At 35.6% G+C, this 27,264-nt stretch overlaps 1 protein-coding gene and 1 long non-coding RNA gene across 8 annotated transcripts in view; both read right to left on the bottom strand.

Annotated features, from left to right (window-relative positions):
• Positions 1-27,264, bottom strand: part of ZPBP (zona pellucida binding protein) — an 87,727-nt gene that overhangs the window by 43,981 nt on the left and 16,482 nt on the right. For 6 of the 7 annotated variants that reach the window (XR_005373010.1, XR_005373009.1, XM_038562577.1 and 3 more), the window contains exons 5-6: positions 20,218-20,436; positions 13,256-13,332 (exon numbers count right to left, since the gene is read on the bottom strand). Coding sequence is in view for 5 of the 7 variants with exons in the window: in XM_038562577.1 (XP_038418505.1) it covers positions 13,256-13,332; positions 20,218-20,436 (296 nt within the window). In the remaining 2 variants the exon portion in view is untranslated. Of the gene's footprint in view, positions 1-3,863; positions 4,124-13,255; positions 13,333-20,217; positions 20,437-27,264 lie in introns of those variants that run through there. The other variant, XM_038562580.1, reaches the window with a different exon arrangement.
• LOC119864151 lies at positions 15,456-17,883 on the bottom strand. The gene is made up of 3 exons (XR_005373011.1): positions 17,694-17,883; positions 16,296-16,369; positions 15,456-15,547 (listed from the first exon to the last, which is right to left on the bottom strand). It is a non-coding gene; the product is annotated as an uncharacterized LOC119864151 (long non-coding RNA).

A 27,264-nucleotide genomic window follows, 5' to 3' on the forward strand; every position in this document is an offset into this window, starting at 1 on the left:
CCTGCAACCTAGCTTAGCTTTGGCTATCTGGGGAGTTTTGCAGTTCCATACAAATCTCAGGATTGTTTTTTCTAGCTTTGTGAAAAACTCTGGTGGCATTTTGATAGGGATTACACTAAATGTGTAGATTACTTTTGGTAATATAGGTATCTTAACAATATTTGTTCCTCCAATCCATGAGCATGGAATGTTTTTTCATTTATGTAGTCTCCAATTTCTTTGATCAGGGTTTTTTTATCTTATTTTTCTTAAATTCAATTAACATATAGTGTGTATCATTAGTGTCAGATGTGGAGTTTAGTGATTCATCTGCTGCATGTAACACCCAGTGCTCATCCCATCACATGCCCTCCTTAATGCCCATGACTCAGTTACCCCATCTTTCCACTCTCTTCTACTCTAACAACTCTCAGTTTGTTTCCAGAGTATCCCCTCTCTGATTTTATCTTATTTTATTTTTCCCTTCCTTTCCACTACAATCCTGTTTTGTTTCTTAACTTCCACATATGATAATTGTCTTTCTCTGACTGACTTATTCCACTTAGAATAATATCCTATAGTTCCATCCACATCATTGTAAATGGTAAGATCTCATCCTTTTGATGACTGAGTAATATTCCATTGTGTATATACCAAGTCTCCTTTACGTATTTATCAGTCAATGGACATCTGGGCTCTTTCCATAGTTTGGCTATTGTGGACACTGCTGCTATAAACATTGGGGTACAGGTACCATTTCTGATCAATAAATTAGTATCTTTGGAGTTAATACCTAGTAGTACAATTGCAGGATCATAGCACAGCTCTGTTTTCAACTTTTTAAGGAATTTCCATACTGTTTTCAAGAGTGGCTGTATCAGCTTGCATTCTCACCAATAGTGTTTTATAATTTTCAGAGTACAGATCTTTTACCTCTTTGGTTAGGTTTATTCCTAGGTTACGGGAGCAATTAGAAATGGGATTGATTCCTTGATTTCTATTTCTGCTGCTTCATTATTGGTGTATTGAAATGCAAGAGATTTCTGTATGTTGATTTTGTACCCTGTGACTTTACTGAATTTGTGTATCAGTTTTAGCAACTTTTTGGTGGAGTCTTCTGGGTTTTCTCTAAAACAAAGGAGTGGGGGATCCCTGGGTGGCGCAGTGGTTTAGCGCCTGCCTTTGGCCCAGGGCGCGATCCTGGAGACCCGGGATCGAATCCCACGTCAGGCTCCCGGTGCATGGAGCCTGCTTCTCCCTCTGCCTGTGTCTCTGCCTCTCTCTCTCTCTCTCTCTCTCTCTGTGACTATCATAAATAAATAAAAATTAAAAAAAAATCTTTAAAAAAAAATAAAACAAAGGAGTGGAAGGGATAGATACAAGCCAAGATACAGGCTCTTAATTACAGAGAACACACTGATGGTCACTAGAGGGGAGGTGGGTGGGGGGGGGTGGGGGAACCAGGTGAGGGGAATCAGGAGTGTACTCATTATGATGAGCACCAGGTGATGTACAGAAGTGTTGCATCACTAAATTCTACACCTGAAACTAATATTACACTCTATGTAAACTGAAATTTAAATAAAAACTTAGAAAAATAAAATCAATGACATATGAAAATATGAGATGGATCTAAAGCAAAGCTGAGTGGAAATTTACAGAACAAATTTTTATATTAGGAAAGAAAAAAATATAAAACCAAAGTTCCAATAACCAAAGTTCCTACCTCAGGAAACTAAAAAGAACCAGAAGACAAAAAAGGAAGCAAATGGGGGAAAAAAGGAAATGATAAGATGGAAGTAAAATTTAATGGAATTGAAAATAAGAAAATAATAAAGTCAATGTCACACAAAGTTAGTTCTTCATAAAGATCAATAAAGTTAATAAATTCTAGCAAGAGTGGAAAAAATAACACAGAAGACCAAATAGAAGGATTAGCAATAAAATGGGAATATTACTCACAGGCACTGAAAGTAACAGAAAACTCCACATGACTTTATGCTCAGGCATATGACAACTCAGAAATGGACCAATTCTTCAAACACCACCAAATATAAAAATTCAACAATAAAAACAAGTATCTAAATAGTTCTATAACTATTAAAGTAATTAAATATGTAAGAAAAAAGCTCCCTAAATAGAAATCCCCAGGTTTCTTAAGAAAATTCTACCAAATGTTCAAAAATCAATCCTGAATAAAATCTCTTTAGGAAACAAACTTCCCACTTCATTTTGTGAAGCTAGTATTACCTAAGTACTAAAACCAGACAGAGTCTGTATCAAAGAAAAGCTATGGACTAATATCTCTCATGAACTCAATATAATATGAACGAATTAAATCCAACCATGTCTAAAATGTTATGCAGCATGACCATGTAGGATTTATTCTGGGTAGGCAAGCAAGGGTTGCTTCAATATTCTAAAACCAATTAACATAACCCACATATCTACAAGTAAAAAAAGAAAAATCCTATGATCTCAACAATTAACTCAGAAAAGCCCTGGACAACACACAATACTTATTGTTAATAAAATCTCACCAAAATAAGATCGAAAGGGAGTTTCATCAGATTTATTTACCAAAAGCATCTACAAAAAACCTACAGCAAACATAATACTTCATGTTAAAAGGATAAATGCTTTCTCCATAAGCTCAAAAAAAGGGAGGGGGGAAGAAAGTCTATTCTTACTACTCATATTGAACACAGCACTGGATGTTTTAGGCACTTGAATAAGTAAAAAAATCAGTAATGAGCCAGAAAAAAAAAAAAGAACATTGGAAAGGAAAAAATAAAACTGCCTCAATTTGGAAATGACAAGACTGTCAGCCAAGAAAATCCCAAGGAATATAAAATACTCCACAAATATTAAAAAAAAAAACCTCCTAGAGCTAATATTTAAGTTCAGCAAGTACCTCAGAAACAAGATGAACACATGCTGATAAAATGCATTACCACACACTGACAATGAGCATACAGAAACCAAAATTAAAACACAGTATTTCTTAAGGTTGTTTCATAGAAAAGGAAACAGTATAAACTTACTAAAACGTATAGGTTATGTATGCTACAAATTACAAAAAAAAAGATGATAAAAAAATCACAGAAGATCTAAAAACATGTAGAGGCATATATATGTTCATAGATTGGAAGAACGAACATAGTAAAAGTGTAAAAGTTATTCCCAAATTTATACAGAGGCATACCTCAGATATATTGTGTGTTTGGTTCCAAAGACCACTACAGTAAAGCCAATATCAAAATAAAGCGACTCACGTGAATTTTTGGGTTTCCCCAGACATACAAAAAAAATTATATCTACACTATATTGTAGTCTATTAAGTGTGCAACGGCAGTATGTCTAAACAAAACACTGTATATATCTTTTTTTTTATAAGGTTCTTTTTTTTTTTTTTTTAAGACTCCATTTACTCATGAGAGACAGAGTGAGAGAGAGGCAGAGACACAGGCAGAGGGAGAAGCAGGCTCCATGCAGGGAGCCCGATGTGGGACTCGATCCCAGGTCTCCAGGATCCGGCCCCGGGGTGGAGGCCACGCAAAACTGCTGAGCCACCGGGGCTGCCCAACACTGTATATATCTTAACTAAAAAATACTTTTGCTAAAAATTGCCAGCAATCATCTGAGCTAAGAGGAAGTCATCTCTTTTTGTTGGTCGAGGGTCTACCTTGATGTTGACAGCTGCTGACTGACCAGGGTGGTGGTGGCTGAATGATGGCAACCATGGCCATTTTCTTAAATGATGCATTTAAGAATTTTGCTACATCAATTGACACTTGTTTTCAAGAATGATCTTTCTGTAGCCTGTAATGCTGTATGATAGCATTTTATCCACAGAACTTCTTTCAAAGTTCCAATCAATCCTCTCAAATTCCGTCACTACCACTTTATCAGCTAGGCTTCCTCAATATTCTAAATCCATGGTTGTCACTTCAACCACCTTGACAGCAATTTCACCAGGATCAGGTTCCATCTCAAGAAACCACTTTCTTTGCTCATCCATAAGAAGCAAGTCCTCATCTGTTCAAGTTTTATGCTGAGATTCCAGCTCAGTCCCATCTCCAGTTCCAATTCTCTGGCTGTTTCCACCACACCTGCAGTAACTTCCTCCACTGAAGTCTGGAACCTTCAATTTGTAAAAAAAATGCAATAACTGTGAAGCTCAATAAAGCAAGGCACAGTAAAACAAGGTATGCCTGTGCAGGATTGATTAACATAATTCCTACCAACATCCCAAAGGTTTTCTTAGACATACACAAAACTCTGTTAAAATTTATTTAATGATACACAGATTCTAAAATAGATAAAACAATTTTGCTAATACAGGAATACAATGGGATGAATAACTGCCCATCATTAAGGCCACAGTAGTTAGACAGTGAGGTATTGAGAAAAACATAAACACAAAGAAGGGAAAAGAATAAAGAACCCAGAAATAAAAAAAAAAAAGAACCCAGAAATAGAGCCACACAAATATTCTTAACTATAGTTTAACAAAGGAACAAAAGCTATTTAGTGGAGAAAGGACAGCATTTTTAACAAAGGATGCTGGAGAAATGTGACATCCACAGGCAAAACAATAACAAAAATAGCCTTGCACCAAATCTCATACATAAAGCAAAAACTAACTCAAAATGATTTGTAATGTAAAAAAATGTAAAAAAAATTTTTTGAGAGGAAAATCTTCAAAATGTAGATATACAAAGAGTTCTCAGATGTGACCCAAAAAAGCACAACCCATAAAGGAAAAATGGATACAATTGACTTCATAGATATTAAGAATCTCTTTCTTGAAAAACCCATATGAAGAGGAAGAAAAGACAAGCTAAAATGTGGGACAGATATTTACAAACAACATATGGAAAAAAACCCCACTAGATCTAGAATACATTGAACCCTCTTGACTCAACAGTAAAAAAGCCAACAATCCCAAGAGAAAATGAGCAGCATAGTTTACCAAAAGGATGTGTACGTGGCAAATAAGCATAACATAAAATGACCAACATCATTAGTAATAAGGGAAATGCAAATTAAAGCCATAATGGGATATTATTAAATAACTCCCTTGGGGAATAAAATAATCAACAATACCACATCCTGTTAGAAGCTGGAGAAACTGGACCACTCACACACTGTTGATGGAAATGTAAAATTAAGTGTAATATGACTCAGAATTAGTGAGCCAAAATGGTAAATTATTTTCTCATGAAAACTTGTACACCAAAGTTTACAAAAGCTTTAATTTTAACAATCAATAACTCCGATCAGTCCAGATGTCTTACAACAGATAAAAAGCTAAACGAGCTGCAGCATATGCACCATGGAACATTACTTAGTAATATAAAGGAATAAACTATTGGTACATGTACCACCTTGGATGCATCTATAGGAAATTGTGCCAAGGGGAACAAAGCCAACCCTGAAAAGTTACATTCTTTATGATCACTGAAACTTCAGAAACAGGACAGAATAGTGAATGCCAAGCTTAAAGGGAAAGGAGTGGTGGGAGTCAGGAAAGAGGTGGGTGGGCATGGTTATAAAAAAGCAACACAGGGATCCTTGCAGGACTGGAACTGTCTGTACCTGGACTAAGGTGGTGGATTCATAACTGCACAAGAACTTAACACACAGAAATGAATACAAGTAAACTGGCCAAAGCTAAATGAGAGCAGTGGATGGTAGCAATGTCACTACCACTATTTGTGATACTGTTCTCTATCAGCAGGTTTGCAAGACGTTACCATTGGGAGAAATTGGGCAAAGTATACAAGGGGTTTCTCTATAATTTTCTTACAACTGTTAGGTCTAATTAAAATTCTCAACATTTTAATGTAAAATAAAAAGATATTAAAAACAACTGAGGTAGGAGTGTCTCTTTATAACTGTTATAATTTTAAAACAAGGTCACTCTATGGCATTCATCTCATAGAGTAATGGTGTTTGAACCCCTCTCTTTAAATCAGACAGACCTGTGAATGCTTTGACCAAGATACTACAATACATAAGATGCCAAATGACTCCCAAAGGTGGGTCAGAAAAAGCCTTACAGTTTATGGCTTTCACTTCTCGGAACACTCACCCTCCTATGGCTTTCTTACAGAAGGTGATACCCTGGGGACACTGGTGGCTCAGTGGTTGAGCATCTGCCTTGGGCTCAGGTCATGGTCCCAGGGTCCTATGATCAACTCTCACATCGGGGTCCCTGCTTCTCCCTCTGCCTACATCTCTGCCTCTCTCCCTGTGTCTCTCTCATGAATAAAGAAATGAAATATTTAAAAAAAAAAAAAAAAAGGTGATACCCTGTCTCAGAAACAATCTGCTGTGAGAAGTTTAAGCCACATAGATGTTTGAAAATATGGAGATGGTATAGAATAAAGTGTAGGAGAGAAAAAAATAGAAGAGATCATAACTATAATTTTCCCAAAAAAAGATAAAAAACATGAAATCACAGGTTCAGTAACCACACACCAATCTCATATAGAACACATACAAGTAAGACTGAACCAAAGCACACCATAATCAAATTGCTTATAAAGATACCAAAAATAAATTGAAAGCTAAAAAAACCAACACATTAAATATGGAAAACAACAACCTGTAGAGACACCTGGGTGGCTCAGAGTTAAGATCTGACTCTTAGTCTCTGCTCAGGTCATGATCCTAGGGTTGAGAGATCCAGTCCTGGGTCAGGCTCCATGCTGGGTGTGGAACCTGCTTAAGATTATCTCTCTCTCCCTCTTTGCTCTCCCCCCCGACCCCCACTCTCTCTCTCTCTAAAATAAATAAATAAGTCTTAAAAAAAAAACTTGTAAATAATGGACCTCTTATCAGAAGGAATAGAGGAGAGTGAAAAAATTACTTAAAATGCTGAAAAAAAATGGACTACCAGACCAAAATTCTCTAACCAATGAAATATTCTTTATAAATAAAGAAAGGAAATAGAATTTGTAGGTAAAAAAAAAACTGAAAGAATCCTTTGTCAGCAGATGATAACCACAACAAATGCAACAGAAGACTTTTCAGACGAAAGGGAAATAAAAGCAGATAAAAACCCTAACCCTCATATGAAATAGAAACATAGAAAATGGTACTATACATGTAAAAGACTATTTGTTCTTGAAATATCTTTAAAACATGTATAACTGTTTACAGCAAATCACCTTCGACAGTATTTTTATAGATTAAAATATAGGTAGATAGACTGACAGTGCATAAAGGATGAGGGTAGTTTAAATGAAGCCATAAAATGGCAACATTTCTATATTTAGCAGGAAGAGGCAAAATATAAATTTTAAGTGAACTGTGAAATAATAAACAATGTATATCACAATTTTTAGAGCAACCACTCAAACAAATAAGGCAAAGAGTATATAGCTATGAGAATAGCTAACTAAAAACAAAATCCTGAGAAGCCCATCTGCTTACTTTAATAGCTGTGGCCTATGGGGAAGGCTTCCAATCTAACACACATTAAGGGGCCAACTGCATACTTTCCAGGGATCAGAAAGGCTGAGGTGCAACCTGTGTACTCTCCCTCTGTCTCTGTCCAGGTCAGCTATCTCCTGAGAAGGAGCTCCTGTAAGTGTCTTTGTGCCCTGGTTTTTGCAGCTGCCACTAAATGGAAGGCCCCTTAATCACTGGGCTCTGGTGGCCAGCAGGGCTCATGTTCAGGGACTCAATGGGCACTAGCAAAGAAACCCACAGTCTCCTTACAGAAGAAACAGACAGAAACTTCCATCTCTCCCTCTTGCCCTGAAAAGAGGCATATGTGCATAATTTAAATGCTGTTTCCTGAGGACCTGGCTTCTAATCAGCCAGAATATAGGTACTGACAAGATCTTCCCTTTGGGACATGGAGAGTTCTTGGCACACCTTCAACTACTGGGAACCACAAAAAACAAAAAAAGTTGCTTCGAAAATCACAAAAATCATGAAGACAATCAAGAGTCAAAGCAGGGTTGAATGATAAGGTTCATCTCCCCTAAAAAACCATACCTTCAAGACTGGGAGAAGTGATTGTTTTATCTAATATAGAAATCAACACAAAGTATTTAAGGACCATAAGGAAACAGCAGAAAGTGCTTAAAAAAAAAAAAAAAAAAAAAACACAGAACAAGATAAAACTCCAGAAAAAGACCTAACTGGAACGGAGATAACTGATTTACCTAGTAAAGATTTTAAAATAATGGTCATAAAGATATCTACTAAGGTCAAGAGAAGAACGCATGAGCACAGTGAGAATTTCAATAAATATAAAAAGAATTATTACCAAACAGAAATCACAGAACTGAGCAGAAAATTCAAGAGATGGGTTCACTGTAGACAAGATAAAGTAGAAGAAAGGATTAGCAACCCTAACAATAGGGCAATGAAGTTCATCCAATCAGAATAGTAAAAAGAAAAAAGATTAGAAAAGAATGAAGACACAGAAGGGACTTAAAGGACAGCATCAAATGGCCCAATATTCATATCATGGGGGTCTTGAGAGAGAGAGAGAGAGAGAGAGAGAGAGAGAGACAGAGACAGAGACAGAGAAAGAGAGAGAAGGGGCAGAAAGCTTATCTGAAGAAATACTGGCTGAAAACTTCCCTAACCTTAAGAAGGAAACAAATTCCAGGTCCTGCAAACCCAAATAGTCCTGAAGAAGAATCCAAAGAAACCCACACCAAGACATATTTACTAAATTATCAAAACTTAAATGCAAAAGAATCTTATAAGCAGCAAAAGAAAAACATCTTGCTACATACAAGGAATGTATTTGGGTTATTAATAGGCTTTCAACAGTAACTCTGTACGCCAAAGGGAATGGCACAATATCTTCAAGGTGCTGAAAGATAAAAACTGCCAACCACAGATTCTCCTACTGATAAAGCTTTACAGCAGAAATAAAAGGAGATAAAGAGTTCTGCACACATTCAGTAGTTGAAGGAACTCCTCACCACCAATCTGGCCTTATGAGAAATGTTAAAGGCAGTTCCTTACACTGAAAGGAAAGCATGTTAAGTAGTAAAAAGAACACATGTGAAAGTATAAATTTCTAGGGAAAAGGTACATCTACAGGTGGAATTCTGAATAATGTAGTGCTAACAGGTTAATTATAAATATAGTATTTGTGATTTTTCGTCAAAAGACAAAAGGTAGTAGAAAGAACTACAACAATAATAAGTACTATAATTTGTTAATGAATACACAAGATAATAAGATTTAAATAGGGACATAAAAACATAAATACTTAAGGGGAATAAAACTTAACTAATCAGCTTAAAATAAAATGTTCTAATTCCAAGATGTTTTATGTAATTCTCATGGTAACCACAAAGGAAAAACCTATGGTAAGTACAAACAAGACAAAGAAAGGAATCTAAACATAACATTGCAGATGTTCAAATCACAAGGAAAGTGAGCAACAGAAAAAGGAATAGCATTTTTTTAAAAAGCCACAAAACAAGTGACAAAATGCCAGTGAATCCACATTACTTGAAGTGTAAAGGGACTAAAATTTCCAATCAAAACGCACAGAGTGGTTGACTGGATACAAAACAAGACCTAACTGTATGCTGTCTACATGAAATTCACTTTAGATTTAAGGAAACGCAAGAAGTGAAAGTAAAGGAACAGGAAAAGTTATTTTATGTAAATGGAAACTAAAAGAAAGCTGGAGAAGCTATATTTATATAAGACAAAATAGTCATTAAGGCAAAAAACATAGTAAGAGAAAAAAGAAGTCATTGTCCACTGACTGATGAACAGATAAAAAGATGTGATACACATACACACACACACACACACACACACACACACACACTCACTGGAATATTACTCAGCCATCAAAAAGAATGAAATCTTGCCATTTGCAATGATGTGGATGGAACTAAAGGTGCTATAGTAGCCAAAATGCTAAACAAGATAAGTTAGAGAAAGACAAATATCATATGATTTCACCCAGATGTGTAATTTATGAAACCAAATAGATGAAATAGGGGAAATGAAGGAAAGAGAAAAATAAAATAAGACAAAAATCAGAGACAGAAACAAGCCATAAGAAACTCCTTTTAACTACAGGAAACAAACTGAGGGTTGCTGGACAGGAAGGGGGTAAAAGGATAGGGTAACTGAGTGATGGGCATTAAGGAGGCATGATGTAATAAGCACTGGGAATTATAAGGAAATGATGAATCACTGAACTCTACCTCTGAAACTAATAATATGTTAATTAATTGATTTTAAATAAACATTCAAAGTACATGTCAGCAATGAAAAAGAAACAAATAATCAAAAGGTACAAAATTCCAGTTAACAGTACTCCCCACATCCATGGAGGATATGTCCCAAGTGGATACCTGAGACTGTAAATACTACTCAACACCAGACATACCATGTTTTGTTCTACCCACATATACTTATGGTCTAGTTTAAATTATAAAGTATACCACAGTAAGGGATTAACCATACTAACAAAATAGAATAATTATAATAATGTATGATAATAAAAGTTATGTGAATGAAGTCTCTTTATCTCTCTTTTTAAAAATATCTTATTTATTTATGAGAGACAGAGAGAGAGAGAGAAGGGGGTGGGGGGGCAGAGACACAGGCAGAGGGAGAAGCAGGCTCCAAGCAGGGAGCCTGATGTGGGACTCAATCCCAGGTCTCCAGCAACAGGCCCTGGACTGAAGGCGGCACTAAACCGCTGAACCACCTGGGCTGCCCCTATATCTAACTCTTAAAATCATACTTTACTCACATGTGATATGAGTGATGAAGTGACATGATAAAAATGCCTACATGACGACATCAAGTGTGGTGAATAATGCAGGCATTGTTAACACAGCATTAGGCTACTAATGACCTACTGACAAACAAAAGAAGGAAGATCATCTGCCTCTGGACTGTAGCTGACCATGGGTAACTAATACCACGGAAAGTGGAGCTGCAGATATGGTGGGACAACTGTATAAGACAAGTAAGTCTCGGGATGTTAAGAACACTGTATTGTATATTTGGAAGTTGCTAGAAGAATAGGTCTTAAAGTTCTCATCACACACACAAAATGTGCAACTCTACGTGTCTGTACACATAAATTTAGTGTGGTAATAATATGGCTTTACTTATATCAAATCATTATGCTTTATACCTAAAACTAATACATTAAATTTCTAAAACCAATATCATGTTATATGTCAATTTTATCTCAATATAAATAAATCGGTAGATAAAATGAAATGTATTCTAAAAATACAAAGAATGAAAAAGGGGAAAAAGGGATCCCTGGGTGGCGCAGCGGTTTGGCGCCTGCCTTTGGCCCAGGGCGCCATCCTGGAGACGCAGGATCGAATCCCACATCAGGCTCCCGGTGCATGGAGCCTGCTTCTCCCTCTGCCTATGTCTCTGCCTCTCTCTCTTTCTCTCTCTGTGACTATCATAAATAAATAAAAATTTTAAGAAAATTTTTTAAAAAGAAAAAGGGGAAAAATTAGGGAAAAATAGTAAAAAATAGGCATAAATACAATTGTATCAATAATTACATTAAATTTTACTAGAATTCCAATTAAAGATTTTTTTATTGAGAACAAAGGGGTCAATTATATATTGTCTTCAAGAAATATGCATTTCAAATATAAAGACACAAAAATTCAGATTAGTTAGAAACCTACATCCCTTGAAAACAGTAAGCCTAAGAAGTCTGAATTAATAACATTGATTTTATTTTTTTTTAAAGATTTTATTTATTTATTCAGAGAGAGAGAGAGATGCAGAGACACAGGCAGAGGGAGAAGCAGGCTCCATGCAGGGAGCCTGACATGGGACTCGATCCTGGGTCTCCAGGATCACGCCCTGGGCTTGAAGGCAGAGCTAAACCGCTGAGCCACCCGGGCTGCCCAATAACATTGATTTTTAACATGATAAAATTTCAAAGAAAAAATTAAAGGGGACGTTTCATAGGGATAAAAGAAAAAACTGCAGTTTTTAGTTTTAAAGGTATTGCATGCTTTCTGCTAAATTTATAATGAAGATATATGTGGGGTTTTTTCTCAATAAAGGCAGAGTTAATATTCAACACAAATGAAGGAACATACATAACATAATCTCTCAGTAAACTAGGAATAGAAGGGAACTTAACTGATCTGGTAAAAGGTATTGAAATTTTGGAGCTAACAGCCTATTTAATAGTGAAAGATTAAATGCTTTCCCCCTATAATCAGGAACAAGTAAAGGATATCTATTCTCTCTCATCTATTCAACATCATACTGTAGCTACAAACAGGGTAAGTAAAGAAATAAAAAGCATAGACATTAGAAAAAGAGAAATACTCTTATTTGCATATGACATGATGATTTACATAGAAAATCCTAAGCAATCTTTAAAGCAACTACTGTAACAAATGAATTTAATAAGTGGCTAAGTACAACATGCAAATATGCAACATGCAAACCATCTATTGAAAACTGAAACTGACCAATTTATTTTTTAAATATCCCGTTTAAGACAGCACTTAAAAAAAAAATACTTAGGAATGAATTTAGCAGAAAATGTGCAAGACTTTTAAACTAAAAACTGCAAAAAGATAAAATGAAATAAAATAAAATAAAAATGAGTAAAAATAAAATATTTTTAAATAAAATAATAAAATAAATAAAATAAAATAAAATAAAATAAAATAAAATAAAATAAAATAAAAAGGTAAATTTTGCAAACCTTAATAAGTCGGGAGAACTAACATATATGTATTGGAAAATTTATTAGTATTCTCAAAACACCACTTCTCACCAATTAACCTATTGATGCCTATCAGAATCCAGGGCATTTTTTGTTTTTAGAAATCTGACATAGTGATTTTAAAAATTTCTGGAAATAAAAAGGACCTAGAGTATCTAGAGAAGCCTTGAAAAGAAACCAAGATAAAATCCTTATACTACTTATTAGATTTGCTATAAAGGTACTACTTGATTAATAATTATAAATTAACATGGAACAAATAAGGCCAAAGAAATGGAAAACTTATCTTCCTTAACACAGTAACAAGATGCTAAACTTTAAAGCATTTCATAAAAATAACTGTATTAGTTAATTCAAGTTCTTATCATTTATTATTTGATGACATTTTATTTTTATTGTTGAATTTCCTAAATGTAATGGGTGGATCTGATGTGTTCAATAAATAGCTAAATGCTTACTTACACACTGAGCATGTTCATTTTTTTTTTTAATTTTCTCCAGCCCCACATAACATACCTTAGACAGTCTTTTGTAACATACCTTAGACAGTCTTTTGGAAGATTCACAATTATGGTCCACACATGGCTTAGGTCCTTTTTCAGTGTCTAGAGATGAAACTGAGAAAATACAGTATATTTTATAAAGGGCCCCAAATCTATATCACAGTATTAAAATTGGCTTTTGAAATATAAAATAGATCATTTATCTAATATTTCTCTTCCAGTAATAATTAAGCGTTTTTCTAATGTTACACTAAATCATTTAGATATAAATCTAAGCCAAAGGTTTGTTCTATATAAATCAGGAAACCCTCATGATTGCGATGAACCTAAGACTTAATGATAATGATTGTAACAATAATAACAATGATGATTTTAATGATGAGAAGAAAGATTAGAGCAGAAACACATGAAATAGATAATAGAAACATCACAGAAAAGCTTCACCAAACTAAGAATTGTTTCTTCAAAATGTAAACAAAATTTTCAACCCCCTCATGAAACTAACCAAGGAATAAAAATAGGGCCCAAAGCAACAAAATTATAAATAAAAAAGGAGTCACTATAACTGATAACACAGAAATTCAAAGGATCATTAAGAGACTACTGAGAATAACTACGTACCACTTAACTGTACAACCTAGAAGACATAAAAACTTGTAAAGTCATAAAATTCAAAGAGAGAATAGATGACAAAGATTTCCACTAAATAGCTTTCTAAATTATGTCAACTTAATTACCACAATTCTAAAAGTTTTAGTTACTTCTCACTATTGGTCAAAATACATTTAGAAAAACTGATTTCTAGCCCTAGGTCTAGCACTAATAAACACAGGCTATTATTTAATACCTCCATGAGACCCACTCTCTGCTCTGTAAAACAAGAGACTAAATATTATGATTGTCATTCTTTCTACCTATAAAAATATTATTTAAAATACATCAATCTTAACTATCTAAGCTCTGTATAATATAACCACAAGCAATGACTAGTTGACTGTCCCCAAATTCTCTATATGTCTTACCGATTAAATTTTCTAGAATGTTCCCCAAATATACCCCATGTTGTCTGTATACATGACTTTAAATTGCTATTTTGCATGGAATTCTTTTAAAACACCAATAATGTTTCATGGACCTCCTCAACTGTTCATCTCCTAATGACATCTTTATGTACATAGAACCCACAGAGTACCTAGAATCTCTGCCATAATATTTACATAACCTGTACTACTGTTATATATTTTCTTTTAACTAGAATATGACTTTCTTGAAGACAGATCCTTGCTCATATTATTGACATTTGCCTAATATGTTATGTAAAATATATTAGATGGATAAGCATTGATATGATGAAGATAATAAAACTGACCACAAAAGTATTAATAATGCAGAATACACTTGCAGAAAACTGGGAAATCCTCATTTTTTCAATATCCTTTTTAAATATCTCCCCAAACCAGTACACACATGAAATTTCTGTGTTGCCATTTGAACTGATATCACAAAGTATTATAAAATATCACAAAAAAGACAACATATAAAATATAAAATCAAAGTGATTTTATAAAATCAAACAGAACAGATGTGAAGCTAAAGCAGACCTCCCAAAAGGGCTGTAGATTTGGGGGGAAAAAAAAAAGTTTTTGTCAATGGACTATTTTTTAAATCCTTTTAAAATGAAATCATCATAAAACCAGACCCAGGAAATGTAGAATCTCTAAGATTCATAGATCAAAAATATACAGTGGAGTTACGGAAAGCATTTTCAAAATGTAGCCAAATATTTAAAATATTATTTACCTAAGATAAAGCTTTTGAAATTACCAAATATTTAAAATATTTAAAATATTATTTAAAATATTACCATTTGAAATTACCGTTCATTAAGTAATTCAGAAGATGGTAGACCAGAGTCTATATGTATTATAATATGATTGAGATCAAATCATATGAAGGTACACAATTACATTTTTAATTTGAATCCTTATAAAAGTTTAAAGCAAATTTAAAAATCCATCAAAATCTACTATCTATTAAACTAAAGCAAAATTGTTAGAAACAACACAGAATCCCCAGAAATTATCCAGTCTTCAGAGTCAGTACAGATAGTGATTAACCATGTCATTAACACCTAGAATGTTTAAGTTATAATCCAGTACTAAAGGTAGTAAAGCCAAAAGGCAGTATACTACTCCCCCACCCCCTGCCCCATGTTAGGCAAACCACATAATACTTACACTGTCTAGATCAGTTTACTCAATTAGCTCTCTGGATCTGAGAGAGCACAACTTCTTCCTGAACTCCTGCCTTCTTTGATATACCTGCTTTACTTAGGTTAGATGGTTAACCTCAACCTGTATGAAACTATGTACCCTCTTTGTCTTTTTATATGAAACTTTTTACAAAATTTAAAAATAAAAAAGAAATGACACCTGTAAAATGGCGAGGTAGGATACCTCAAGCCACATCCTACCACAGGAACGCTGACAAACAAGACTCAAAACAGAATCAAGTATGTTGAAACTCTGGAAAATAGCTAAATTTTTGTAACTGAGAAAATGCTGAGTCACCAGAAATTGACCTCCGCACAAAACAAAGAATCTTTTTATCAGAACACTAGCTAACATCAAGCTAAAGGACATCAGACATCACATACAACAAGGAATATAGTCTTTACAAAGGTAACTTAGATGGATCACTAAACAACTACAACACACACAAAAGAGGTAAAAGAATCTTATTTCATGATTACTACCTGTTAGAATATTAAAAATGTACCATTTAAAAAATATATATAAGGAATGTGAGGAAAGAAGGGTATGAACCAACATTCAAAAATAATAATACTTAACAATTCATCCCTGAGGAAGCACAGAAATTGGAATTACTAGACAGACTCTATGTCAACTGTTTTAAATATACTCAAAAAGCTAAAGGAAATAATAAGCACAGAACAACAACAACAAAAAGGAAAATGGTTTCACAACAGAATATATTAATAAAATGAAAGATGATATAAAAAGAAACTAAACAAATTCCGGAACTGACAGTTACAACAACTAAAATGAAGAACTCACCATAGGCTTTCAATTAGAGTTGATCTTATGAAAGAATCAGTGAACTTGAGGATAGGTAAACTGAAATTATCCAGCTAGAGGAGCAGAAAGAAAAAGCAGAAAAAGAAATGAAAGCCTAATAACCCCACCACGTACGCATAACAGAGAAAAAAAGGAACCGAAAGGACATCTGAAAAAATAATGCCAGAAATGTCCCAATGTGATAAAAGACATGTATTTATGTATTCAAAAAGATCAATGGAATTCAAGTAGCATAAAGGCAAGGATTTGGGGTGCCTGAGTAGCTCAGCTGGTTAAGCATCTGCCTTCAGCTCAGGTCATGATCTCAGGGTCCTGGGATCAAGCCCCACATCAGGCTACTTGCCTCTCCCTCTGTCCCTTCCCCTGCTCATGCTTTCTCTCTTTCTAATAAATAATTTTTTTAAAAATCTTTAAAATAAAGTCAAGGAATTCAACAGTGAAACACATTATAACCAATCTGTCAAAAATCAAACAGAGAGATTATCTTGAAAGCAGAAAGAGAGAAGAAAAAGAGGAACTTGTCACTTACTACAAGTCCATAGTAAGATTAACAAATGTCTTGTAAAAAAAGAAAAGAAAACAACAACAACAAAAACCACGGAGGTCAGAAGGCAGTGAGATAACATATTTAAAGTATTAAAAGAAAAAAGCTTTCGACCAAGAATCCCGTATCTGGAAAAATATCCTTCAGAAATGAAGAAGAAAGTAAAATATTCCAAACACAATGTTTAACATTATTAGCCAGTAACAGGATGACAGATAGTAATTCAATGCTGTGCAAAGAAATAAAGAATAGTGATAAAGTCAACTCTGCAGATACAAGGCAATATTGTTGTATTTTTACTCTTTTAACTCCCACTTTTTTCATGCATATGATTAGAAATAAATACATCAGATAATAATTCTAAATCTGTTAGTGGTAAACAATAATGTAAACAATAATAATGCAATGACAAAGACCATCATAGAGAGGAAGGAGTAAACCAGGCTAGTATTAATTCAAACAATATAGTTATATATTTAAGTTATTAACTGTAAAACTCAGGATAGCTGCCAAGATAATAACTGGAATATATTCAGAAAAGAAAATGAAAATAAAATCAAAATGCTATTTTACAGTCTATTAAACCCAAGAAAAATCAGTAACAGAGCATTAAGAAAAGAAAAAGGATAAAAGAAAACTTCTGGTTCGGAGTCCCACATGAAAGGCACTCGGATGCTATCACTCCTGTCCTCACAAGAAAAGCTGTAAACAGACTCACAAACTTTTCTTTGATTTAACAGATAACTGAGGTCTCAGGGAAAACTGCTGCCCACAAAACGGTAGAGAGAAAAAGGTGTTTATAGAGAATTATTGCTTATGAGGAACAGACGCACCAGAGAAAGACCCTGATAGGGAAGCAGGAAAAAACCAGCAACTGAGAATCTGTTGAAGGCTCGCAGTGAGAAAGCCCAAGTGTTAAAAATTCCAGCTCACAGGGTCCCCCATGCTTTCATGAGTCCCAAGACTTCTCTGGGAGGGAAGAGAAAACAAATCCCCTTGTACTTCTAGCATGAGGAGGAACAAAATAAACATTCTGAAATGTACCAAGAGTACTCACTTGTCTTCAATAAAAGCCTGCCCTTAAGGAGAAGTATTTTTCCACAGCTTAAGCACCTGGAGGTTTGCCAAAGTCTAAAGGACCTTGCAAATTGGAAATGTCCAATTCCAGCTACCTGTAGGCTTCCAGTGCAAACCAAGAAAAAGGAGGAAAAACACTGCTGAAGGTTTCAGACCAAAGATCTAAGCTCTCTGAAATCCTGAGATCTGATTGTTGGGCCACACAATGCTTCTGCTGCCTCTACTAACTACCAGCACATCAACAGGACATCATACAAACCAGGAGATTACAAGAGAAGGATTTTAAGTCTCATACTTTACTTAGGAAGATGACTTTGGGGAAACTCAAAGACAACAAAGCAGACAAAGATAAGCATATCAGATATTTTTAGCCCCTGAAGCCTATAGTTTTTGTAAATAGCCCAAATCCTAAACAATAGCCCAAATCCTAAACAAATAAACAGAAAATGTTACAATAAGACATACCTAACTCAGTTCTTACTATGACGTACATCATATCCAGTTTTCAATAAAAACTTGCAAGAAATACTAAAAGACAAAAAAACGTTTAAAAACACAGCAAGCAGGTTGCCTGGCTGGCACAGTAGGCTAGGCATCCAACTCGTGATGTTGGTCATGACTTCAGAGTCATGAGATTGAGCCCTGCATCAGGCTCTGTGCCTAGTGCAGAGTCTGCTTGAAACTGTCTCTTTCTCCCTCTACCTCTCCCCCGCAGCTCACACCCTCTCTTTCTCAAATAACTAAAATCTTAAAAGAAAAAAGAAACAACAGCATTATAATCATACTCAGATAAGGCAGAGATGTTGACATTATTAGACTGGAAATTTAAAATACCTATGACAAGATGCAAAGGGCTGTAATGGAAAAGGTAGCCAACATGCAAGAATGGATGGGTAATATAAGGAGAGAAATTAAAACTCCAAGAAAGGGGGCAGCACAGGTGGCTCAGAGGTTTAGCGCCGCCTTCAGCCCAGGGCCTGATCCCGGAGTGTCTGAAAATTGCAAAGAGACTTTTAAAAGTTCTCACCACAAAAAAATAAGATAAATTGTAACTATTTTACATGCACACACACACATCAAATACTTATGTTGTACCTCTTAAACTTACATATTGTTATATGTCAATTTATTTCAATAAAGCTGGAAAGAAAATAAAATCTGGATAAAGAACTTGAATATACTTTTCTCCAAAAAAAAAAAGATATACAAATGGCCAAAATGCACATGAAAAAATGTTCAACATCATTAGTCATTAAAGAAATGTATATCAAGCCCACAAGGCCTCATTTCTATTGTGTATCATCTCTTTTATAGGTTCAACTTTACTTTCAAGGTCTTCTAAGGATTCTTAAATGCCTATTAATTGCACCTGTGAAGCACTCTAGGTACAAAAGTCTCATAACTCATGAATGCAAATACTATTCCTTGAAGAGCTAAAGCAAGAGTCTAACTGTGATAACTTTGTCTCCTTGGCTACAAAATAACTTTCAAAATTTTTCTGGAGGGGAAGAAAAGTGGTAAAGAAGATAAAGATAGTAAAAATGAGGTTGAACTTCTCGTTCTTTTCCTGTAAAGCTTTACAACTCTTAGTTGTGTCTAAAAATTCAATCAGAGATGGCCAAAAACAAAACAAAACAGAAAAGTGGAGAAATGAGTGGGTACAATACAACACCAGCAGTGAACAAATCAAGGACAGAGTAAGGAAGAAAGGAAAACAGTAAGCAATATCATTTGAGATGGATAGAAGATGGAGTCCTACTGCCATGGGGACTCAATAAAAACATAGGGATAGTTATTCTGCAGTGTTTATTCATAAACAGACCCTTTTATAAGTATTGGTACAAAATCAATTCTTCGCTTTCCAGAAAACACTGGGCCTCCATTCTGCATCATTAGGAAAAGCACTGTAAGCCCTTAGAATGGTCCTACTGATCTATAATATTAACTCATGTTATCAGAATTAGGTTCTTTTACAAATTAAATCTTCGTAACAGTTAAATATACAGACAGGCATTTCCTTATTTTAAATTTCATTCTCTAGTAAATTATCACAGCAAAGGTTAGTTATTTGAGAGCTGTTACCATTACAAGCTAGTTATTTCACTAAGTACATGAATCCGAATTTTATTTTGAGGCCTATCAGACCTAAGCCAAAGTAGAGAACATTATAATACTCAGATCTATAACATTTACATTTAAAAAATGCTGCAGATAATTCATGTCTTCAAAATTTGCTTTTTGCTTTTAATTTGTTTTCTTTAAAAAATTATATATACTTACCTGAAAACGTAAAGAACAATTCATTTTGCAAACCAGCTCTTTGCATTTTAACACGATGGCACTCCGACTTCAGTAAAGAAACTTCACATGAAAGGTCAAGAACCAATTTGCTTAAAATCTGAAGAAGTTTCTTCTCAAAAGAAATATTATAGATACTGTTGCAGGGAGCTGCATGATATCGAGCTGTGAACTGGTAATAATAATGAGGCTCACGATATGCTGTAAAAAATTAAAGAATAACACAAAAGTGGTTATTTAAACAGTTAAAATATATTGCAACTGTCGAAAAGAAATGATTACTTGTAATAATTTCATAGTATTTTTATATCCATCCTAAGAAAACTGAAGGATACAAGAATTATGCCAAATATCCAATCCCTATGGTATCAAAATTAAGATTCTGAGCACCTGTGTGGTTCAGTCAGTTAAGCATTTGATTCTTGATTTCAGCTCAGGTCAGGAGTTGTGAGGCTGAGCCCTGTATTGGGCACCATGCTTGGCAGGAAGTCTGCTTGAGATTCTCTCCCTCTCCCTTCTCTTGAAAAAATAAATAAATCTTTTATGTTTCTCATAAATCTACCAGTTTTATTGAGTTCCATTACAATATCTGAAACTGAGAACATTTTTTTCTTAAGCACTTCAAAATCTCACTGAAATAAGAAAATATATAAATATGACAGGAAATCCATAATAATTATATACATATCATGTAACCACATTTTCTAACACAATGACATCAAAATAAAAATCAATAATTAAAAATCCATCAAAAGTTTTAAAATAAAATACTACAATACTACTAAATAACAAATGGCATATCCAATAAAGTAATGATGATGAAAAATGTTCTTAAAACAATTATAGTAGCAGGACATGACAGTTGGAAAAATGGTACAAGACCACTTCCCAATGACAGTGATGTAAATTATTTTCAGAAATCAACTATTTATAGCCTCTGAAATGGTCCTAATGGTCCTAACAGAGGTTCCCAGAAAAAAGAAAGACATAGTTTCCCGAACATAAGTCATGTTAGGTCCCAGCCATCTTATGAAAGGGTATAGGAAATAACAGCCTGTAACAGGCCAGGAGACAGCCTAATCATATCAGAGACAATAAATTAGTGATAAAATTCCCAGTGCTGGTTAGTTATGACAACTATCTCAATTAATTATGAGCAGACAGCAGTTCACTGCATTTTTTTTTTCTATCACCACCTTTTAGAAGAATCTCTGCTAAAACTTCGAAGCTCCAAAAGAACTGAGAGATCTAGTCCAAGCCACTCATTTTGCAGTCTTGTACACTATTGCTCAGGGAACTCAAAGTAATTTAAACACATTCTTTTGGGTGAGAGTAGGCGAAAGGATGTTATTTTACCCAGGAGGTAAAATAACACTGGCCTGCAACACAATCCTTGACCAATCCACAGGGTGGTGGCTAAGGTCCTGGTTGGGGAGGAAGCAGTGTCTGTACACACTAGGGAAGGCTAAATATTTTCTTGTAGTAAACAGCCAGTAAATGTTCATCAACTATTATCTACTACTTTTCTTGATAACAGAAATAATTATTGTGGAAAGACAAACAAAAAATTTGTAAGCAGACAACCAATCACAAAAACTCCCAGTGCTGATTTCACCGTGAGGTCTGTTATGCTCACTCTTGAGTTACTTTCAGTCAGGGGCTTTTAGGATCTAAAACCCTCTGAGTGCTCAGACACTGGACCCACCTGAGCCCGAGAACCGATGACACCCACCCCTGCTGGCCCTAGGACTCAGTCACCTTGAAATGACCTTGCCCCAATTCCATGCTGTATTCCCCCTGGAGCAAGCCCCTTCATGAACATGGACACACCCTCAGATTATAGATTCCCCAATTTTCTTGTTCCAGGACACACTGCTGTGGGTAAGATCCTCAGTGTTCTCCTTACTTGTTGCAAGCAAAATCCTTCCTTCCATTCTTTGGCTTGGTTGTGTCCTTTGGCTTAACACCCACCAAGAGGGGAACTGGGTTTTGAATAACACTTGGAGCAAAGAAAAAAAGTGGAAAAAAAAAAGACATTTATTCAAAAAAATCTACTAGAAGTTGGTAAGAACAGGGAGTCTGGGGATTTGAACCCAGACCTCCCTCCCTCCCCTCAGCTACTCCAGACTGGTGCAGAAAGGAACGTGGGGTGCTCTCTTCCCCCAGCTCCCAGGCAGTAGCCTCCCAGGAGGGGCAGGATGGCAGTACTTCTGACCACAGCTCCCTGTTGCTGAAGTGAAGCTGCAGTTGACACACTGGAGGGGGAGGACTCCTCTCGTCCTCCCATCGGCATTCTGTGACACAGAGGCTCAAACCCAGCTGCAGCAATGCTGGGAATCCCTGGACGCTCACAGCCCTTGCAGTTTATGGTGTGAAGGCTGCACAGCAGGAACAGCCAACAGAGGAGTCCACAGAAGCTGCTACTATTCCCTGCTCCCCACTAAGCTCCTAGAGTAAGATGGCTCTCAACAGGAGCACAGCACTGTGCCCACTCAGCTCCAGGGCTGCAGGTCAGAGAATCTGCCAAGGGGCAGGAGCAGGCTGCAGAACAGAGTTCAGAACCTTTTCTCAAAGGAACAGACATCACTTGAGATAAAGTGCAGGGAAGTCTCAAAAACAGCAGAGGTTTAGTGAAAGACAAAGGGGTGGGGGAATTTATAGATTCATCTGCTAAGTAGGTGAGTAAGAGTGGGGCTAGTCTGTCAGAGAGCAACACTGGAAGAGTCAGCTGGGAGGCGCTATCCCGGGTCAGAAAAAATATCACACACTCACCTGGGGAATATCCCTTCAAAGGAACCCAAATTTAACCAGATCAGTCTTCGGAGGAATTTATGCCCAAGGCATTGTTGAAAACAAAAGATCCATCAAACTACTGTGGGTACACCTCAGCTGCACCTTCCTAAAACAGACTCGGGGAAGGGGCGTGGTCTTCACGTTATGGTAGGTGAGGAGTGAACTCCACAGAAATGATGTAGGCACTTGCTAAGCAAAAAACATGAAATAATTATAGCAAGCCTGGGGAGGGCAGGGGTGTGGGTCCCTACCCAGAGTTCCTACACTATCTAAAAAGTCCAGTTTGTGGAAAAAATTTGAGTCAAGCAAGTAAACAGGAAAGTATGACTCATGTACTGAAAAAAATAGGAACAGTAACTATTTGAGTAAATGACAGATGTGGGACTTAAAAGATAAAAATATCAAAGCATTCAATATTTATAAATATTATAAAACAGGGGCGCCTGGGTGGCTCAGTCGGTTGAGCATCCAACTCTTCGTTTCGGCTCAGGTCATAATCTCAGGGTCACTAGACTGAGCCTTGCTGAGCTCCCCACTGAGCATGGAGCCTACTTGAGATTCTTTCTCTCTCTCCTCATCTACCCCTACCCCTGGCTCATGCACATGCTCACTCTACTTCTCTAAAATAGAAGGAAAATGTTAAAAAAAAATTAAAGGATATTATGATTAAAGATGGAAAGCATATGACAATCTCATATCATATAGAATATCTATAAAGTTAGAAACTATAAAAAACAAACCAACTGGACATTCTGCAGTTGAAAACTGAAAGCACTGAAAGGAGAAATGAACCAAGGAGCTCAGCAGGAGATGTGATCTAGCCAAAAAATGAATCAGCTAAAAGCAATTCTTCATAATGAGAGAACGTGACCCCAGTCAATAATGTGAATCTACATCAAAAAAACAAAGTGCCCCAGTAAAGGTGATTATATAATTATAAGGTAGTATAAGGGCATATTTCTTCTACTTTTTTCCTCTTTAAGGATTTAAAAAGCAATTGTATACAAGAAATCTGCATACGATGTTAACACCAATCCCCTTTTTGGGGCTACAGAAAGGACTACAGATGGCAGCTTGATACATGGGAGCAAATGATGAAAATCAAAATGATCAACAAAATGACTAAATGTTTAAACCTATAAACATACACTTTCCCTCCTTTCTATTTCTGGCTTCTCAAAAACACACAAAACTATATAAAGTAGGGGCACAAAACAATCTTCATTAAAAAAGAATAGTAGGAGGAATCACTACTTGGTATTGAATGTTTCTATGTACTTATATTAACTAACTATTAGCAAGGAAGAAATTAGAGAACCCAGAAACAGGGGATCGCGTTGGTGGTACAGTGGTGAGCACAACTGCCTTCCATATGTTCATAAGACATGTTCGACGTCCATAGACACGAGGTAAACACTAATGAAAACCACAATGAAGTATCACTTCAGACTCATCAAAATGGTTAAAATAAATTACAACAACCAATACTGACCGGTGAGGACAGAGAAGCTGCTGCTGGTCAGAACGTAAAATGGCAAAGCCACGGTGGCAAAGAAATTGGCAATCTCTTGTAAAACTAATATGTAACTATCACATGATCCATCCAGTGCACTTCGGGCATTTATCCCACAGGTAAAAAACCTCTATCTACACAAAAAACTATACATAAGGTTCATAGAAACTTTATATGTTACAGGCCAAAGCCTGAAACAATCCAGATATTCTTCAGCAGGTGAGGGATGAAAAAGAGTCTAGCACATCTGTGCTATGGAATACAGCTCAGAATAAAGGGAATGGATAATAAATGTACACAACTTAGATGAATTTCTAGAAAATTAAGCCAAATGGAAAAAAACAATCCCATAAAACATTATACTATATTCCTGCACTCATATAATAGTTTGGAAGTGATAAAGTCATAGAATTGGAGGAAATTGTGGTTGTCAGTCATAACGAGATGGTAAGAGGGAAATGGCTGAGTGTAAAGGACAACCCGGAGTATACTTCTGCTGCTGGTGTTGCTCTGTATCTCAACTGTAGCGTGGATACGTGAGCCTACACCTGTGATAAAGCCTAAGAGAATTAAATACACACACACGAAGGAGTACTATAAAACTGAAGGAATCTGATTAAGGTTGGTGCTCTACATAAACTAAGTATCTTGGCCCGATAATGTGCTAGATGTTCACAAGAAAGCACTAAAAGGGGAATCCAGGTAACACATACATGGGATCTCTCTATTACTTTTTACAACTACACATGAATCTATAATCATCTTGAAATAAAAATTTTAATTAAAAAAACATAGGCCATGGGTGGTTCAGTTGGTTAAGTTTTCTACTCCTGATTTTGGCTCAGGTCATCATCTCAGGGTTGTGAAATGAAGCCCCATGTCAGGCTCCATGCTCACACTGGAGTCGGCTTGAGATAATCTCTCTCCCTCTGCCTCTCCCTCCCTTTGCTTGCCCTTTCATTCTCTCTAAATAAACAAAATCTTAATAAAAAAATAATTTTAAAAAACACAAGCCAGCAAAATAAATACAGGAAACTTTTTACTTTTTAGGTATAAAGAACAACTTCTTAGAAAAAAAAAATCAAACCAAAAAAATCACAACTCAAAAAAGTAACGGTAAAGCTCACTACAAAAATATTTTAATCTTCTGGGACATAAACATAGTGAGAGGCAGGCAGAAGGTCCTGCAACATGATAGAGAAAGTACTGGTATCCAGAACGATAAACTCTATCAATTACTGAGAAAAAGACAAACCATCCAAAATAAAAATGGCATCAACACTGAAAAAGTAGTATAATCTAAGTGACAAAAATATTCTTAAATGCTCGAATGTACTAATTAAGGACGGCATCTTAAAAGAATGAGTCACTATATACCCATGGTCTTGCCATATTTAAATCTGAGAGTAATTTTCAGTGTTGTGTTATTTTTGTTACTTTCTAAAATTTTACACATCTTATATATAAAAATGTAATGTAATTATAAGTGAGTTTGGTTCTTCTGATTCAGGGAAGCTTGCTCAGCACAAGCCAAAGGAATCTCAGAGGATGAGGTCTTCGTGTACTGCAGCGGGGTATTGGTTGGTCCGCTCTGGGTAGGAAAACTGGCAAAATCCAGCAAAATAACCCCGAATACTCTGTCGAAGGCTTTGCCTTACAAAATTCTTCTTATAAAAATACGGACACTTTAATTTCCATTATATGACACAAAAATACGTGTGACCTTGTGGTGAGCAGAGCAGAATGCTTACAGCTGTCAAGTCGCCATGCTGTACACCTGAAACTCATGTAACACTGTGTCGCCTACACTAAAAAATAATCATAAAGCCCATTTATATACCAAGGGTACATAGAGAAGAACTTTTATTTTTTCAAAAAAGATAAAAAGGGATCTGATTGGCTTTTGTACCTGTACAATACAAATTAACTTTGACTTTTGCTAAAATCCACCAACTGACCTAACTCCATGGACCTAATCAATACAGGGGCTCAAATTATGGTTACACCTGGGGTATCAACTAAATTTAAACATTTTACTCTCTGTTATCTTAGAATAATACATGTAGAGAAAAAGAAGTATGCCTCACTTTAACTGGAGCCTTGCCTAAATTTGCCATAGTCACGGTACTCACTGCCTTAAAACAACCCATATTGAGCACAGATGCTCTAACAGAAGCAAAATTAAATTAAATTGAGTATTTAGCATTTGTAATTGGCTTCATAAAATGGGATCTCAGAAACGCTCAGGTAATTAATTATTTGGGCCAATCTATATATTGGATCATAGTAATAGAGTCTAACATATATTATTAATTTTTTAAAAGATTTTATTTGTTTATTCATGAGAGACACAGGAAGCAGAGACACAGGCAGAGGGAGAAGCAGGCTCCTTGAGGGGAGCCCAATGTGGGACTCGATCCCAGGACCCCGCTGGGGTCATAACCTGGGCTGAAGGCAGATAGATGCTCAACCACTGAGCCCTGCAGGCGCTCCATAGAGTCTAACATACATTAAAAAGGGATTTCTAGGATTAAAATCTATTATATCAAAACTAGTTAATAAAGAGGTGATTATCCCCATCATTTCTCCATCTGATAGCCTAATTTTTCCTGTTCTTAAATCTGGAAAAAATAAAGTGTGCCTCATGGTGGAAGACTATGAATAAATAAATACATATATACATAAGTACATACACACGTGCATGCATACATATATACAGAAGG

The sequence above is a fragment of the Canis lupus genome, chromosome 18, assembly GCF_011100685.1.
Source record: "Canis lupus familiaris isolate Mischka breed German Shepherd chromosome 18, alternate assembly UU_Cfam_GSD_1.0, whole genome shotgun sequence".
NCBI classification, from domain to species: domain Eukaryota; kingdom Metazoa; phylum Chordata; class Mammalia; order Carnivora; family Canidae; genus Canis; species Canis lupus.